The sequence below is a fragment of the Dipodomys merriami genome, unplaced genomic scaffold (genome assembly GCF_024711535.1).
Source record: "Dipodomys merriami isolate MVZ:Mamm:240054 unplaced genomic scaffold, mDipMer1.0.p SCAF_545, whole genome shotgun sequence".
Classification (NCBI taxonomy): domain Eukaryota; kingdom Metazoa; phylum Chordata; class Mammalia; order Rodentia; family Heteromyidae; genus Dipodomys; species Dipodomys merriami.
Window position 1 is genome coordinate 2,376 of NW_027206119.1, and position 19,581 is coordinate 21,956.

At 34.6% G+C, this 19,581-nt stretch overlaps 1 protein-coding gene across 10 annotated transcripts in view; it reads left to right on the forward strand.

The window, feature by feature from the left end:
• The first annotated feature begins 422 nt into the window (after window positions 1-422).
• Window positions 423-19,581, forward strand: part of LOC138811651 (E3 ubiquitin-protein ligase MYCBP2-like) — a 193,690-nt gene continuing 174,531 nt past the window's right edge. For all 10 annotated transcript variants that reach the window (XM_069999343.1, XM_069999344.1, XM_069999350.1 and 7 more), the window contains exons 1-10: window positions 423-615; window positions 3,178-3,420; window positions 3,624-3,695; window positions 5,424-5,520; window positions 10,012-10,085; window positions 10,666-10,804; window positions 12,820-12,896; window positions 13,788-13,992; window positions 15,536-15,700; window positions 17,798-17,956. In XM_069999343.1, the coding sequence (XP_069855444.1) occupies window positions 466-615; window positions 3,178-3,420; window positions 3,624-3,695; window positions 5,424-5,520; window positions 10,012-10,085; window positions 10,666-10,804; window positions 12,820-12,896; window positions 13,788-13,992; window positions 15,536-15,700; window positions 17,798-17,956 (1,381 nt within the window). In that variant the 5' untranslated portion in view covers window positions 423-465. The remainder of the gene's footprint in view (window positions 616-3,177; window positions 3,421-3,623; window positions 3,696-5,423; window positions 5,521-10,011; window positions 10,086-10,665; window positions 10,805-12,819; window positions 12,897-13,787; window positions 13,993-15,535; window positions 15,701-17,797; window positions 17,957-19,581) is intronic.

The following is a 19,581-nucleotide window of genomic DNA, read 5'->3' on the forward strand; positions in this document are numbered from 1 at the left end:
ATCTACCACTTGAGCCACAATGCCACTTCCAGCTTTTTCTGCTTATGTGGTGTTGAGGAATCAAACCCAGGACCTCATGTATGCAGGGCAAGCACTCTACCACTGAGCCACCTTCCCAGCCCCGAGAGCTAGTCTTGAGCAAAAGGAGCTCAGGAACAGTTCACTGGCTCTGAGTTCAAGCCCAGGACTGGCAAAAAAAAAAAAAAAGAAGGGGTTACATTAAATAGTCTCTAAAGCCCCTGTTAAATAAATATTTTAACTTACAAGAAGATATCCAAAAAACCTAATGTAATTATTCTAGGTGCCTTATTTTGTTTATAGTAAAAAAAAGGCATAAATTATAGTAAAAAAAAGGCATAAATATATATAATGTTCTGAATGTCAAATGACTATAATGGTATCCTTATTTTATCCACAGAGTCTCTTTTCCAGCTTCTTTTGGAAATCACTGTTCGAAGTACGGGGATGAATGACAGCACAGGACAGTCCCTGACAGCGCTTTCCTGTGCTTGCCTCTTTAGTTTGGTGGCCTCTTGGGGAGAAACAGGAAGGACACTTCAGGCCATCTCTGCTATCCTCACCAACAATGGTAGCCATGCTTGCCAAACGATTCAGGTATTTATAACTATTTAGAAATTTGCAAGATGCCAAGTTGTAATTTTACAGTATCTCATTTTCTGTCTGTAGTAGTTCACTGCGTTTTCTTACTCATTATATAGTACCTTGATCATTCCAATGTTGATATACAAGTAACCTACAATATTTGTGTTATGGAACCATGTATGTTTAATTCTGTAATATTGATTCTGCAGTGTTAAATATAATAAAATGAATTTTGGCAAAAACTGTCAAAATCTTCAGCCTTTTCTTTGTTAACTTTTCATTATATTATGCTGTCCTTACTTTGTCTTCCATATTATCCATATTTTCAAATATGAAATTCTGTCAGTTTTAATTATCTTTTTTCTATCAAAAGAAAACAATGTGCCATCAGTATCAATGTACTATGATTTTTTATAAGTTGATTTTATTCTTAGTGAAAATATGCATCTGACACTTTAAGATTTTAGTATCTAATTGTGAAATAAATTCACCATTGTTAGTGGTGGGAAAGAGTCCTCTCTATAGAAGAAGTCTTGGATGATTCTTGAAATTGAAAAAGAAGTTGTTAAGGCCCAACTTCTCTGCTTCTCTGGCCTCCTCCATGTTAGATAGAAGTCCCTCAGTCTTGTTATTAGCAGGGCAGAAATAGTAAAAGGAGCTTATTGGTGACTTTTAGCAGTCTTGAGCTCTTGTGAAATGTAGTCCCTTTAGTTTTCTTTTCTTTTCTTTTCTTTCTTTTTTTGCTCTGCTTAGAATTCTTTCGTGTTTTTATGGTCCTTAATTATCTTCAAGCTGGCACTAGTGGTTCCTCTTATGATCCTAGCTACTCAGGAGGCCGAGATCTGAGGATTGTGTTTTGAAGCCAGCCAAGGCAGGAGAGTCTGTGATACTCTTATCTCCAGTTAACCACCAGAAAGCTGGAAGTGGTGCTGTGACTCAAAGTGATAGAACACTAGCCTTGAGCAAAAGAGTTCACGTACAGCCCCTGTGCCCCAAGTTCAAGCCCTACAACCTATCAAAAAACCCCTTAAAATTTCTCTAATGCACTGATTTTTCATGCTATGTTCTGTAGACATACTTTGAGGATTCTGCAAATGTTTGAATATGACAAAGATATATAATACTTCTAAAATTTTAATAAAATAACACATTCAGATATCACACACCAAACTTGGATCAGATATTTTGTATATCTGTGGCTGAGGCAAGGAGATGAGTGCAAGATTGGAATATTTGAAGGATCTATACTATATAGAGAGCTGGCCTGCAACAGAGAAGAGACTGACTACTTATCTGTTGACTACAATACTATCTTGACCAGTCATTCCTACATTCTCTCTCTCTCTCTCTCTCTCTCTTTCTCTCTCTCTCTCTCTTTGCCTCTCTCTCTCTTCCCTCGCTCCCTGATAGAATTCTGTTTTGTAGTCCAGGCTGGCCTGGAACTTGCTATCTTACCTCAGTCTCCTGAGTGCCGGGATCACAGTCACGGGCCAACACATCTGGCAGGACCCCTTTATCTTTCGATGGCATACAATATTCTTTATGTCTTCTTTCGATCTGCCAAGTTCACTTCACAAACCTCTCTTGGGCTGAGGGAGAAAAGTCTTCCCAAGAATGTATAACTTAGAACATCAGAAATGATTTGGGCCCTCAAATATGTGTTACCTATCTATTCCAAAGAATCAAATTTAAAGTAAGGTCGGATGGCAAGACTGCAAAGTGCCTTGGTAAAAAGAGACTAAAATCTTTTTGAGGAATGAAGTCCATATGTCAAAGATGCCCTGCTGAGAATACACTATTGTATTTAATTTCATAAACAGATTAACAAAAATTCATATGGGCAAAAGGTGCTTCATTGAAGGTTACTAGGGACAAATACAGCAGTTTCAATACTGAAATTATTTATATATTAAAATGGCTAAAGTAATAAGAGAAAATATCTAAGTTACCATTAAGAAAGGAGAATATAAAGAATAGGTATATTAGGAATAATAAAATTGAATTCCTGGGAATGGTATATTAGGAATAATAAAATTGAATTCCTGGGAATAAAACCAAGTAATTATAATTAGAAAATGAAAGGATGAGTTGACTAGTTGAAAGATAATATGGTTAAAGATAGAAATAGTGAACTGAAAGAATAAAGAAGAAGAAATGGTTTAGAGTGAAGTACAAAAAGACCTAAGAGAAAATATTAATGAAAAAGCCTCCAAAAAAGCACTCTGTATTTGACTTATGTAACTGTAAACTTTCTGTGCATCTGCTTTATAATTATTACAAATAAAAATATGAAAATACAAAAAAGCCATAAATAGAGAATGAAAAGTCTCATATCTGACTTCTCTAAGTAAATGATGATAGCTTTGTGAAGACAGAAAATTTGAAATAATGGTCACAATTTTATGAAATTGGTGAATGATATGGAATCCTCAGGTTAAGGAAGTATACTCCAGTTTGGACATTTTCTTAGCATGCAAAACATCATTCTGAGCCATTTCTTTTCTTTCATTTTGTAATTTTGTGTTTAGAACATTGAAAATGTTTTCATCTTTTTTCATCTTTTTTTTTGTGTAGGTGCCAACAATACTGAATTCACTACAGAGAAGTGTACAGGCAGTTTTGGTGGGAAAAATTCAAATTCAGGACTGGTTTAGTAATGGCATCAAAAAAGCAGCTTTAATGCACAAGTGGCCATTAAAGGAAATATCTGTTGATGAGGATGACCAGTGTCTACTTCAGAATGATGGATTTTTTCTTTATCTGTTATGCAAGGATGGATTGTACAAAATAGGCTCTGGATACAGTGGAACAGTTCGGGTAATGTAATTCCTTATGATTCTTGATCATAGCAGAGTAATTATGTACTGTTGTAAGCTTCATATTTAGTTTATTATCTAATCTTGATGTAATACTTTTTCTCTGAAAATTATCATTGAAGATGTGTATTAAATGTCATTTATCTTTTTTTCATTGATCAGTAATTATGCAACTTGATAGATTAATTTTTGTTATTTTTGCAGGGCCATATATATAATTCCACATCCCGAATCAGAAACAGAAAAGAAAAGAAGTCTTGGTTAGGGTATGCTCAGGTAGGAGAATATTGTTAATAAAATTTTTCTTTTCTTGTTAAATGAATAAGTAAATGCCTCTATTGCTATAAAAATGGTATAGTATAAAGAATTTTGGTTCATAAATCATTCAGGGTTCAGTTTTAGGTCTTAGCTTGCTTCCTATCAGTTATGAGACCCTCAGAGTAGCTCAGTTAATTTATTTGAGCCTCTGTTATTTAGTTTAAAAAGGGGATAGAATATCTTCTTTGGAGTTCTTTTCTAAAGATAACTTTTATGAATTGAGAATGTATGTGTAATTGGAGACCAAAGAAGGGCTTTTGCCACAAACCTTCATTATATTGCTGTATCCAGTAGTTTTTAAGGAATAGTCATTGTCCTGCTCATCAGGAACTTTCAGGGAATCACAAAAGGAAGAAAAAAGGTAGGCCTGTGTTGCTCTCTAAATGCTGTGATCTTATCCCCTGACCAACATAGCCAGAGGGGTCAGCCTCTTATTAGGTCAGTCATCAAATATATTACTTCTCCCTAAGATAAGGTCAGAAACATTTATTTCTGTACTATCCCCACCCTGGAGAAAAAGCTTAAATTCTTTTGTGGAAGGAAAGGAATGAAGATGTCTGTGCACTTCCTGCCTTGCTGACCTAACAAGATCTGTTGTGAACATGCAGTGATAAAAGATATTTGAGGGCTGGGAAGGTGGCTCAGTGGTAGAGTGCTTGCCTTGCATGCCTGAGGCCCTGGGTTCGATTCCTTAGCACCACATAAGCAAAAAGAAAAAAAGCCGGAAGTGGTGCTGTGGCTCAAGTGGTTGAGCACTAGCCTTGAGCTGAAGAGCTGAGGGACAGCACCCAGGCCCAGAGTTCAGGCCCCATGACCAGACCCCCCCCCCCCAAAAAAAAAAAAGATATTTGAAAGTATTTTGAAAACTAAAATTATTGTCTGTGAAGAATAATCCTGCTATATCAATTAGTGGGGCCACCTTGAAAATAAATTTTAACTGCCAAGTTAGTTACTCAGTAATTATCTGCTAAAATCCAGCTTGGTTTAAAATGTCTTATTAAATTTTTATCTGACAAAGTACTGGAAATAATGGCTTGGAAAATTTACTATTATAGTTGTGTATGCATTTATCGATTATCAAATTCTTCACTCCCTTATTTCAGTTATTTTTATTTTTATTTTTTTGTTTTTGTCAGTTGTGGGGCTTGAACTCTGGGCCTGGGTGCTGTCCCTCAGTTCTTCAGCTCAAGTCTTGCACTCTACCACTTGAGCCACAGTGCCACTTCTGGTTTCCTGGTGGTTAATTGGAGATAAGAGTAGACTTTCCTGCCTGGCCTAGCTTTGAACTGTGATCCTCAGAACTCAGCCTCCTGAGTAGCTAAGACTACAGGAGTGAGCCACTGGTGCCTGGCTCAGTTATTTTTCTTAAAGTATGTTAAAGTAATAGGGATCATTTATATTATTTACTTCACAAGTGACAGTCATTATGAACAGAATATTTATACTGTCCTTTTCCGTTTAGTGCACCTTATATATGTATCTGAGAATAATATGTTCATTTGATTCCCAGTTTCTCCTCTTGTTAAATGTCCTTACAACCTTATATTTTTTAAACTTTAATGTCTTTTAGGCTGCAATTGTTGATTCTCTTGACCTCAAACAGTTATAATACCAAGACATATGGATGCTTGTTTCTGCTAAAGTGACAATAAAAGTATCTTAACACATTATAACTTTTGTTATCAGGGTTACTTATTATATAGAGAGGTGAATAACCACAGCATGGCAGCCATAAGAATAAGCCCTGAAACACTGGAACAGGATGGTACTGTAATACTACCAGGTATGTTTCAACTACTTACAGTTTTCTTCACAAGTGCTTTTAAACACATGGGCATGTTAGGCTTAGACATAAAAATAGTTGTTACCTAAAAATAGGTTGAGATGGATTTTAAATATCTTGACACAAGTTACTGTCTATGTAAAGTTAATACATGTGAGAACAATAGATATCAGAAATCAGTCCAATAAAGTTTAATACTTTATTTCAAAACTTGTCCATCTGTGTGGCCTAAACCTTTACTCTACCAAACATTTATTTATTTATTTATTTATTTATTTATTTATTTATTTATTTATTTATTTATTTATTTATTTAGCTCTAGAATTGAACTCAGGCCTTGTTACTTGCTCTGTTAATTGAGCCATGCTCAAGCCTGGATGGAAGTATTTGCATTCTGTTGAGTTTTCAAATAAACTTTTTTGCCCAGCCTCAGACCTAACCCTCTACCTCCATCTTCTGCATAGCTGGCATTACAAGCATGCATAACCATTATGTCTGCTTATTTATTTATTTAGGTCAGTTGAGGGGCCTAAACTATGGGCCTGGGTGCTGTCCCTAAGCCCTTCAGCTCAAGGCTAGCACTCTACCACTTGACCCACAGTGCCACCTCCAGCCTTTTCTGCTTATGGGGGGCTGAGGAATCAAATCCAGGGCCTCATGCATGCAAGGCCAGCACTCTACCCATGAGCCACCTTCCCAGCCCAGATGTCTGCTTATTCTTTGAGATAGGGTCTTACTAATTTTTGTGACAAGGCTGGTCATAAACCCACAATCTTCCGGTCACTACCTCCTAAGAAATGGGGTTATAGGTATGATTCATTATACTTGACCTCCACCAACATTTTTTCAGCTGTTCAGTTGGTGGTATGATGTTATTTTCCTGCTTTTAGTCAAACTATAACTTATAACTGTCATTGCCAAGTACAAAGATCCTTTTGGTTGTTTCTGTGTTAACAATAAACTTGGGTTTTTCTCTTTTAAAGGACTTTTAGTGACATGGTTTAGGGTGTTTAGTAATTTTTTAAGAAATTTTTTATTCAGTTGTACTTCAATTCATTTTGCTATTGTACATAAATACTCATTATTGGAATCACTGCTGTCTAATTCTCAATCTGGAGTTTTCATATTTTTTAAAATACTAGGTAAATGCATAAAATGTTCTCTATTTAAGGTCTTTAAATTTTCTTCTACCTTTGATTTTTTCTTTTTTTTCTTTTTTTGGCCTGGTCATGGGGCCTGAACTCTGGGCCTGGGTGCTGTCCCTCAGCTCTTCAGCTCAAGGCTAGCACTCTACCACTTGAGCCACAGTGCCACCTCCGGCTTTTTTTCTTTTTGCTTATGTGGTGCTGAGGAATCGAACCCAGGGCCTCAGGCATGCAAGGCAAGCGCTCTACCACTGAGCCACCTTCCCAACCCTACCTTTGATTTTTTCTAAACTTGTTTACATTAAAGTCTTAAATGTTAGCTAGGTGCTGGTGGCTTAAGTGGTAAAGAGGTAGCTGTGAGCACAAAAACAGGGAAGTGGATAGGCCCTGAGTTCAAGTCCAGGACCAGCACAAAATGAAACATTTTAAAATGTTAACCAGGTGCCAATGGCTGTCACCTGCAATTCTAGCTACTCAGGAGGCTGAGATCTGAGGATTATGGTTCAAAGCCAGCTAAAGCAGGAAAGTTTATGAAACTCTTCAAATTAACCAGCAAAATGCCAGAGAAGTAGTTATGGCTCAAATGGTACAGCCCTAGGTTTGAGCCAAAAACACTAAGGGATAGCACATAGGACCTGAGTTCAAGCCCCAGTGCAGGTAGGCAGGCAGGAAAGCACACGTATTTGCACAAAGACAAACCAGCTTCAGGACACCTATGACAAAACCTTTTTTGTTTTCAAATACAGCTACATTTCTTCTTTTCATTATAAGTCCTGTTATATGTTTTTTTTAACAATAAGTAAACATTAAAAACTACTTGAAATAACTTACACACTCCAAACATATATACTTATATGTTAAAGGTACTATTTATTGTGTAAAAATCATATTCGCAGTGATCATAAGCTACATATTGCTTTCTAAACTTATCTTTTCTACTTTAACATTCTGGAAACATTTCCAGTTCTTTAAATAGTCTCTTGCAACATCATTTCATTGATAAAAAATATATTCTGTTGATTAATATATTAGAATGGGAGTCTTCAATATTTTTATAATTAATACTCACTGTAATGAACATTTTTATTGCTGTGTCTTTGTGCAAGTCACTTTAGGATAATACCATAAAAGCAAAATGCTGAATAGATGAATCTCATACTTTTAAACAGGTAACAGTTATTTCTATCTTACTCATTTAGAGAGATTGTAAATGCGAGGACAATTGGAAGGTATCTACCTAAAGTTATGTTATTTATTCAGCCATGATAGAAATTGCTTGTTAATGTCTTTATTTAGTTTAAAAATTTCCTCATCATTTAACCTATGAAATGCAACTTTTAATAATGCAAGTATGGCTTTTTTTGTTTCATAAATGTGTTGTTGGACTCTTGGTGAAGAATGAACCAAACTTTGGGAGCATAGTTCCCTATTGTGTCTTCCAAGCTTGCAGATGTTGCTTCTTACGTTCCTGAAGATACTGTCTTATAATACTACATACCTGAGAAAGGAAGGATGAAGAGAAAACCTTGAAATCCTATGGTGGGAAGACCCAGCCTTCATGCCTGAAGAAGCCTATTGCCATTTCTTATTTCTTTGGCCTGGACTGCATTTCTTCAGTAGAGCATTTTGCTTTTGTTTTTGTTTTGTTTTGTGTTCTGTTTTTCTAGATAGGGTCAACACTGCTCTATAGCATTCCCAGCAAGAGAAGCCAATTGTCAGATTTGTGGGTGGTAATGAATACCATATTAGAAATGGACATAAAATGGTAGTTCATTGAGCTTCAGGTCAGCTTGAAGTTTATAAAAAAATTATTGTAAACTAATATGTGTGAACTTAAAAAGCACACCTTCTCCCTCCATAATTGTCTTTTTCTTTTTAAAAGAGTATCTTTGCCTTCCAGATTGTATTTTACGTCATTTACTCTCCATGTCTGGGGACAGATCACCTCAGATCTGTGTTTTGCTACTCTTCTTGCGCCGCTTCATCCTCACCCCTGCATTGATCTGAAATTATAATCAGTTTTTCTTCTTTGCTTTTTAGTTTAAAATCTTACTGCTTAGAGCTTGAGAAGCATCTTTCTTGCGCCTCTTTGTATTCTGTACAGTGGACTAGGAACTCTTTCTTTCGATTTCTCCTCTCTTTGATTACCAAGTCTCTTGGGCTACCAGTGGGCCTTGTCTCCCAGTTTCTATTTCCAGTTTGTGATCACTGAATTCTCTATTTGGTAAGGGTCTGCCTGTGTTTTGCATATTTATAATAAGGAAGTATGCTAGTATGAAGCTCCTGGGCAAAGATACATAGAGTAATGTAGCTTATTTGGGTGGGCTCCATTACTGCATTACAAAAAGCACAATATTATGTTTTGTTGATTCAGGTGCAGCTACAAATGAAATTTTGTTTTGTCTTGTTTTGATACTGTGATTAATAGAGAGGTTCATCCTAGTTCTCTACAGTTATTTTGGAAAGTGTGTGTGCTCTTGTGCTTGCTCGCTGAATATTTGTTTTTCCAGAAGGGTACAATTTATCCATAGATGTTGATTTTGCTTGTAGTTTTGTGTTATTCAGTAGCAGTCACTAACTTGTTCCAGTGTCCTTCTGTAATACTGGTATCCTTTGTTACAATGGAGCTTTGATCAACATGTATATAGTGCATAGGTCTGTAGATTCATATACATATACTATATATGTGTATATATAGTAATGACAACATGTGGTATGCTAGCTGTTAAATGACCATTTTAATACAAAGTAAATGAGTGATTTGTTTGTTCAATAGAGGAGAAAAGTTTGAAGAGTATTTTAAGTACTATTTATGCTGAATCTAGACATTGACTTTCTAAAGTGGGAAATAAATGACTGGTTTTGAATATCATCTGTTTCATAAAGCAAGGGATATCAGTAGTTGGACACCATAGACTTTAAATACAGAAGCTTTGGGTCTCTCTGTATTTCTCTGTGACACTAATGACTGTGAAGTATGTCTGATGGTAGTTTTGCCTACATTGCATGTTGTTGTACTGAAACATAACAAACATTACAGTTTGTCATCATGGTGCATGTTTAACTCTCAGACTGTGTCTAATTTTAATTCATTTTGAAAATAGATGGGTCTCAGGTCTTTGATTATAGATTTATAAATGTAAGCATAATGTAACCAGTACTTTTAGTTGAATTATTTATTTCTGCTAATTTTTAAGTTTTATTAAGAAGCAAGCAATCTCCTTTTGAGTTTGTCTGTCCTTATTGTATGGAGAATCTCATTCTGACTTCAACAAAGGAGTAAAATCATTTGTGTGAGTTGTTTATTTACTTTGTAATACAATTACTTTTTCTTCTTTTTGCACAGATTGCCATACAGAAGGTCAAAATATTTTATTCACTGATGGAGAATATATTAATCAGATAGCTGCTTCAAGAGATGTAAGTACTCTGAATCAGGAGTAGCTGTCATAAATGAAATACTTTGTCTCTCTCTCTCTCTCTCTCTTTTTGGTCGGTCGTGGGGCTTGAACTCTGGGCTTGGGTGCTGTCTGAGCGCTCTACTGCTTGAGCCACAGTGCCACATCCGGTTTTCTAGTGGTTTATTGGAGATAAAAGTCTCTTGGACTTTCCTGCCCAGGCTGGCTTTGAACTGCAATCCTCAGATCTCTGCCTCCTGATTAGCTAGGATTAGGCGTGAGCCACCTGTGCCCAGCCTTTTCTTTTTTGGTCGGTTGTGGGGGCTGAACTCTGGGCCTGGGCGCTGTCCCTCAGCTCTTCAGCTCAAGGCTAGTGCCCTACCACTTGAGCCACAGCGCCACTTCCAGCTTTTTTCTGCTTATGTGGTGCTGAGGAATCGAACCTAGGGCCTCATGCATGTGAGGAAAGCACTCTACCACTGACCCAACTTCCCAGCCCCAATGTCCAGCTTTTTCTCTTAAATTATTTATTTTTTACTAGGAAGAATACAGCCTTAAAGGGATGATTGATGCATTATAATACTGTGATGTTTTCTTCTTAGGATGGCTTTGTTGTGAGAATATTTGCCACAAGCACGGAGCCTGTGCTACAACAAGAATTGCAACTTAAACTGGCAAGAAAATGTTTACATGCCTGTGGCATCTCACTATTTGATTTGGAAAAGGACTTGCATATTATAAGTAAGATGGCAAAATAAGCCTTGTCCCCTTACTTTAATTTATAGTTTATTATTCTTTTTTTTTTTTTTTTTTTGGTTGGTCATGGGCTTGAACTTTGGGCCTGGGCGCTGTCCCTTAGTTTTTCAACTCAAGGCTAGCTCTACCACTTGAGCCACAGTGCCACTTCTGGTTTTCGGATGGTATATTAGAGATAAGAGTCTCAAGGAGGTTCCTGCCTGCTCTGGCTTTGAACCGCGATCCTCAGATCTCAGCCTCCTGAGTAGCTAGGATTACAGACATGAGCTACCGGTGCCCAGCTAGGTTTTTAAAATTCTTTTAAGAACTTTAATTGTGTCTTCAGCACTTTAGCAGAAGCTGAATTTTAGTGACTATTTTGGGTTTATATTTCTATAAAATAAAATTTTGAGTTAATATGTACAAGTAGTTAGGAACTATATCCTTTAAACAGTAAAATGTAAGAATGCCATACTTAGAAAATGACTAATATACATTACTTTTTCATTATTATTATTTTTCCCCATTATTATTTTGAATGGAGCTAAAAAAAAACATTTAACAAAATTATGGATGGACTTTGGTGACATCATCAGTATATAGGTTCCATTCTTTTTGAAAACTTATAAATGCTACTACAACATGTATGCATTTTTCTCATTAAAACTTTCAATTTTATTTGGACATATTTCATAATATCTATAAACCAATTCATAAAGTCTAACAAATTGATCAGTAATCTTTCTCCTGGGTAGAGAAGTATAGACAATCAGAATTTCTTGAGTTTAACAAACTTAACTCTTGTGACAGTAGTTGGATTATGGAAGGAATTGGGTTCACTAGCTCCTGTCAGGTTCTGCTGTATTCTTAGAATTTAATAGTACTGCTGTTTAACTTGCAGAAATTTTTTGGAAGACCTATTTTTTTATTTTCTCCTGAAATTCTATAACTTCACATTAGTGCATTTTGCATATTTTAATTATTTATAGAGTTCATTGACTAGTTAGTTTGTATGACTGGACAAAATTATAAAGTGTTTTATAAAGTTAAGATTACACATAGTTTTGTGATTTGAATATATTTGTATTAAAATTTGTAAAGAACCTTCTTAAAATGTTCTACTATATGGGCTGGGAAGGTGGCTCAGTGGTAGAGTGCTTGCCTTGCATTCCTGAGGCCCTGAGTTCGATTCCTCAGCACCACATAAGCAAAAAGCCGGAAGTGGCGCTGTGGCTCAAGTGGTAGAGCACAAGCCTTGAGCTGAAGAGCTGAGGGACAGCGCCCAGGCCCAGAGTTCAGGCCCCACGACCGGATTCCAAAAAAAAAAATGTTCTACTGTAGGAAAAAGCATACCACAAAGAATCTGAAATTCTTTAATCTGAATATTTGCATGGCATTGTTCAAGCTCAAATAACATCTGGATGAGTTTCTATAAGCTTTATATTTGCATATTTGGGTAAAATATGAGGATAAAAACAAGCTACAGTTCTTAAAATATGATGCCTAGTACCTAGTAGATACCTAATAAAAATTTTATAAAAAGTTACTGATAGTGAATTTTTAAGTTTTTTTTATTGTAAAGATACTGTTCAGAGGGGTTATAGTTACATGAGTAAGGCAGTGAGTACATTACTTGTCAATCATTGTTAACCTTTCCCTTCCTTTTTTTGATGTATCTTAAAAATTAGTACTTTGGGATATATTATGATCATGATAATTTTAATTTTTTTGGAGTGGTATATCTATTATCTGTACATCAGAAATGTATTTTGTGTTTGTGTATTATGTTTTGTTTTCTGTTTTATTTAGAAACAAGGTCTTGCTCTGTAGCCCAGTTTGGTCTAATCTCCCTGTCTCAGCCTCTCAAGTGTTGAGATGATAGACATGTACCACCATGGCTAGCTCATCTTTGCTTTTGAATGGTATTGATTGAATGGATTTGAATTATTTGAAAGAGTGCATGTTCTACTTGGAACTAATCATATTAGAAATGCAAATGTACTAACCTTGTTGTGTGGTAGGTACAGGATTTGATGAGGAATCAGCCATTCTTGGTGCAGGAAGAGAGTTTGCACTAATGAAAACAGCAAATGGAAAGGTAAATTGCTCTTTAAAATTGAAAATGGACTTTTTCTACTTTAAGAGATAATTGATATAATTGGTGATATCAACTGGCTATAAACATATAGTTTATATGTTTATATAGTTTATGTAATCACTTTGTTTCTTTACATGGTCAAAATTCTATTCGTGTTGAAAATAGTGTTATGAAACAATAGTGACATTTTAAACACAAAATTGTAAAATGTTATATTCTTATAAGAATTTAATTTGAGTTATGGAATTGTGTAATTGTTAGAATGAATTTGTATTTTAAGTTTATTTTGATAAGTATTCATTACAAGTTTCTGTAAATGTATGAGATAATGCAAAGTTGTAGGAAGCAAATATAATTAATAGCTTTTGCAGGTCAGTATATAAAGATGAAATTTTTTTATCTAGTTAATGTGAAGAGAATGTAAAATAATTGAAGGCATTCTGAAAATTGAAATAATTAGGCAATATATAATCATGTGTCAGTTGGTATGGATGGGTGAGAATGTTGAAAAGTGTGACACTGATCAAGATGTATGTATTCATAAATTGCTTTGTTAAATGGTGACTGCTTTGTATACCTACTTAAAGCTAATAAAATAGTGAATTTAGAGTGAATTTTCTACTGTGAGTTGGAGAAATAAACTCCAAAATATAATAAATACAAGCATGAAAAGTTATAACCTAAGAAATTTCTCATACATAGGCAAAAACTGACTTAAGTTGACTTTTGTTTTTATAAAATAAGTTAAGTAAATTTGAATAATACAAAAAAGTTTGGCTTCATATTATTATTTTTTCAATAAAATGTAGAAAAATGTGAAACCTATTACACTATTCCAAAATTCACTGTAATAATTCTTCTTCTTTTTTAAAAAATATACAAATATATAAGATATATTACACTGGCAAATACCAGAGCCTTGGAATCAAGCAAGGTGGTCCTTCAGCAGGAAAATGGGTTGAGCTACCAATTACGAAATCTCCCAAGATAGTACACTTCTCAGTTGGACATGATGGCTCTCATGCCCTTTTAGTTGCAGAAGATGGAAGCATATTCTTTACAGGATCTGCTAGTAAAGGAGAAGATGGAGAATCCAGTAAGTTGAACAGTGCACTGGGTAAAATTTATGTGGAATATATTAATTGTACTAACATTTCACTAACAATAGAAAATTTTACATTGGGATGTATTTGGTCAATATGATGTTTTGTGTATTAAAGAGATGTGATAGCTGATTTCTTTTTGGATTCTAACACATGGATTTTTATGTTTTATGGAATCAAGGCTATTCATCTGCAAATGTATACTTACTCTGTTACCTAAAAATTTTATTGGTCCAATAGATTATTTTCACAATTCCAAAGCTTTGCAAGGAATATGTATTTCAGAATGGAAGTCAACTTTATGCAACCTTGTTTTTTAGAGTTGGTTTGGATTTCTATTCTTGGTGTTGTTTACTTGATGAAATTATGGCTTGACAATGAAAATCTAAATTTAATTTTCTCTCTGTTCAGTGTTTCTCAATGATTTTTTTCCTCTTAATTTCTCATACAGTTTGTATAATAATATATTGTAGTAGCATTCTAAAGGGAGTAGGTTTTGAAGTCAACACATAATATAAAAGTTATTAAAAATAAAAGTAACCATGAAAAAACCACTTAAAATATCTATATAGTATATTTCAACCTGTCATAAACTTCAGCACAACCAGTTTTCCTGTGTAACATTTGGGGAGCAATGTTCTTTCTTGCTTGGGCAACCAAGCAAATTACTTACCGTGTATATTTATATGAGTCATGTCATATGAAAAAAAGACTATTTTAAGCTGTAGTGCAACAGCATACCTACTGTGTAAGCATTCTTACTGTGAAAAGGATGAATGAAATGGGCCAATTAGAAGAACAACTAGTTGATTCTTCCCATTTTTTGCTTATTTTTTTTCTAAAAAAGATATATTATTAGCATATGTTGATTTTACACGACATTTTAATTAATAAATATGGTATATTTGGTTCAGACTCATCCCGTTATCTTTCTCTCTCATCTTCCTTTTCTTTTTTTTAAACAAATTCCAACATTTCATTATTTTTTTATACATGCATGAAAATGCTTTTACCAAGAGTTTTTGAGAACAGAAGCTTTTGAGTCACTCATTTCCCTCCTTCTACACATGTATTTCTCTTCCTAACAGTCTCTCATGACTTGCAGTAGCTACTTAATGAAATATATGTTAAGGGAATAAGAAGCTTAGTTTGACTGAGGTAGTATAAAAGTGCATGTTAATTACCGATTAAGAGAAAAGGTTTTCTTTAGACATGATACTAAAATTGTTTTGGTAATATAAAACAATTCAAAGATAAGGAGTTTGGTGAAAAACTGATGTTTCCCACTGGAACCTTTATTGTGCTGCAAAGGAGGAATATCTGACAATAATAGCCTAAATATTAATTGACCAGAAGAGGCTGGTAAGATAACTGATTTTAACAATGGCCATGTCAGGAAGTCTAGTCCTTCCTGAGAATGAAGTATATCATAAATTCAAACATGATATGCTTGTCTTGTTTGGCCTTTGTATATCAACCACTATTGTTATTATTTGTACATAGTTGCCTTAATTTTATTTATTCTTTGTTTTTAAGCTAAGAGCCGACGGCAATCAAAACCCTATAAACCTAAAAAAATAATTAAAATGGAAGGAAAGATTGTGGTGTATACAGCCTGCAATAATGGAAGTAGTTCGGTTATTTCTAAAGATGGAGAATTGTACATGTTTGGAAAAGATGCCATTTACTCTGATAGTTCAAGTAAGTTTTTCTTTAAAAATTTTAATTTTATTGTCAAGGTGAGTTATAGAGTGGTTATAGTTACATAAGTAAGGTCGTGGGTACATTTCTTGTCTAACTTGTTACTCTCGCCTTCACTTTCTCCTTCTTTCCCTCTCAAGTAAGTGTTATCATTTTAACTTAAAAGTCATTTTGCTTTGATGTAGTGGAGATTCCATTATAGAAAATTAAGTGTTAAAAAGATAAGTCCAAAATTTAAAATTATTGTAGCATATTTCTTTGTATTTTTCACACTTGCTTCCAAATATGAAACCTAAAATTGGGAAGAAATTTTCCATTTTATCTTGTCACCAGGATCTGAATTTTATTTTATGCAGTTAATCCTAGAGCTTGGTAGTAAAACTTAACATCCATCCATCCATATCTGTCTGTCTGTCTGTCTGTCTGTCTGCTGTCTTTGAACTTGGTGCCTTGGCACTGTCCTTGAGCTTCTTTTGCTCAAGGCTGTCACTCTACCACTTGAGCCACAGTGCCACTTCTGGCTTTTTCTGTTTATGTTGCACTCTTACTACTAAGCCACATTCCCAGCCCACACTTAACCTCTTAGCAGCTTTTTTTCTGGGAAATTTTTTCTCTACTCAGGTGCTTATGTGACTTGCTCCTGGGGGTTGATAGTACCCTGCAGGAAATGACTTTTAAAACAAAGCTGATTTGTAGTTGCTGTTTTATTCCTTTTTCTCTTAGGTTCATACAAGGGTTATCTCTTTCTTACTAGCTACTGTATTATATCCTCAGTGCCTTGGACCATGGCACCATGGCACAGAGTAAAGTCTTAAGAATTTCTTGTCATATGATTACATGACCAATGAAATATAAATTTTAAGAAGTAGATATGAGCGATAGAACTAGCTAAGTAGTTTTATATTTATATACTTTAATCTTAAGAACTCATCATATTTGGTTGTTAAATTTTCTTCATGGTGATAACTCATTGGTCATCCCATTTGGGGAAGATTTTACATGATATAAATCTGTAATGCCTTTGAATTTTGTTGAAAAAAGGAAGCAGGAATTAATGAAATTGTGATTAGAAATAGAAGTGATTGTCTCATAGTGGAAAAAAGAAAGAGAACATTTATAGTGGTCTATTATTTAGTTGAACTCCACTGAGGTAATATGTAAGCTGACTAATAACATGGTGACAGCTGGATGATCAGACTTTTGAGGCATTGTATGTACACACAATACATATGTATTTATATATAAACACATCCACACATATATGTAACACATATATACATATGTATAGGTACAGAACACATACACACATATATGCTTTTTAAGCATGCTACTACTAAAGGTAGGAATTTTTGAAGTGTATTTAGTGAAAAGACCTAAATTAATATAAGGAACAGGAAAGGCTACCTTAAAGAAAAGATACTGGGCAAAAATACAGGATAATTTTCCCATTGTATGATGCTAGATTGATAGTATTTGCAATTTACATAAAAGAAGTATTTTAATGTTTATAATATTAAAAACAACTATATTTGGTTTTTATTAGTATTACTACTTAATGTTAATTGTGCTTTGTCAATTTAAAGATGGTATACGATGCAATAGGTGTAATGAAAGTAAGGAAAGCACTGTGATGTAGAAAAAAGCATTGATGTTGAACAGCATTGAAACTTTTTGGAGCCCAGTGATTTCTATAAAAATAATATTTCAGTATAACATTGCGAATGTTACTTTGTTTTGCTGAGATAGGTCAAAGCAGGTAAAAGCTTTATGGTATTCTTTATGCCTGTGCTAGATATTTGAAAACAACAGGCTCTTTTTTTTTTTTTTTAATACTTTTGGCATTGGGAAAAGCATTCAGGAGAAGTAAGCTTGTTTTAATGCAATCTGTACAGTTCTGTCTGAATAATACTTTACAATTCATTGAAACTAAAATTTAAAAATTTGGTCAGCTGATACACAGCCAGTGTTTGGCCTCTCATTTCTCATTTTGATGAGTGATTTGCCTCAGAAATGAAAAGCTGTGCACTGAAGTACTTCCTTTACTAGGTTTGAGGGATTTGTTTTGTTTTGTTTTACCAAACTTGTGTTCTCCTATAGGTTTGGTAACTGATTTGAAAGGCCATTTTGTAACTCAGGTAGCTATGGGCAAAGCTCACACTTGTGTTTTAATGAAGAATGGAGAAGTTTGGACATTTGGTGTAAATAATAAAGGACAGTGTGGAAGAGACACAGGTGCCATGAGCCAAGGAGGGAAAGGTAGGTGTTTATTTTGTGTTATTAAGGTTTGTGGAGTTTTCTGGGTTTTTTGTTTTGTTTTGTTTTTGTTTTTATGCTGGTCCTAGGGCTTGAACGCTGGGCACTACCCTGATCTTTTTCCTCAAGGCTTACCACTTGAGCCACACTCCACTTCTGGCATTCTGGTAGTTAGCTGGAGATAGGAGTCTCATGGACTTTCCTGCCCAAATTGGCTTCAAACTGATCTTTAGATCTCAGCATTCTGATTAGCTTGGATTACAGGCATGAGCTACCATTGCCTAGTTTTTTTTTCCCTTTCTATTTTTGACACAGAGTTTTATAATATTCCAGATTAGTCCTTTAAAAAATTTTTATCATAAAGGTGATGTACAGAGTTATTGCAGTTACATAAGTCATGTAATGAATATATTTCTTTTTACTAATTTTTTTTGCCTCCTGACTCCTCTCCCTCACAAGTTCTATAGTTCATTTTCAACACAGTGTCTGGTGACACTGCTGTATTTGTTCATTTTTTGTCCCATCATTCCAGACTAGTTTTAGATACTAGTATTATTATGAATACTGTTTTCTTGAAAATATGAATTTATATGGACATAACTAGAACTGCTAGTTCTCTCATACTTTCTTCCTCTGCTTGTTTTTTCTTTTGAAGTAAAAGTTTATTACAGAAAAGTAGCACAACTAGTTATAGGCAGAGAGGAATTATGTTTTTTTAATTTGTATTTTCTTGATTATTAATGTGATTATTGAATATCTCTTCAAGCTTTTCATATTTTGCTTTTTTTTTTTTTTTGTCTTGTCAGTTGTGGGGCTTATACTAAGGGCCTGAGTGGTGTCCCTGAGCTCTTTCACTCAGCACTAGCACTCTACCACTTGAGCCACAGTGCCTCTTCTGGTTTTCTGGTGGTTAAGTGGAGATGAGAGTCTCACAGACTTTACTGTCTAGGCTGACTTTGAATTGTGATCCTAAGATCTCAGCCTCCTGAGTAGCTAGGATTATAGGTGTGAACCACCAATGCCCGGTTACTTTTAAAAATTGATTTATATTAAGTTTAATTATGTTTTTATATATGCATGTGTATGTTGCATATCCCTTTGACTCACCTAGTTTCATTTGTTACATAAGATTTAAAATTTATGGTGTCAAATTTTTCAGTCTTAAGAAATTTTGCTTTATGTCGCCAGGTTTCATTGGGCTTTACTTTTATTATTAGTCATTTTTTAAAACTTGGTATTGAATTAAATGTGTAATTTAACTTGAGCATACTGGTTAAAGTACTGCTGATGAAATGAGTAATGCTTTTACAGCCAAGTATAAGCAATTGTTTGGTGCATTTTATCTACTGTTGTTACTGAAAGTTGCAGTTGAGGTATAAACAGGCTTTAAGGAGTTGGTGATGATTCTCTGAAAAAGGTACTGAGTGCTTTGAAGGCTGAAAAAGTTCTTTTGGATAGATAAGGTAGGGAGAAGAAGCATATTGTAAATAAGGAAGGTGAGTCAGAGGGAACAAAAATGAACAAACGTCTCTGAGCTTTTGAAATGATACAGGATCTTCAAAAGCAGAAGGAATTCAGGTTTTGTGGAATGCAATTTGCATGGAAGAAATGAGGTTGAAAAAGTAGAG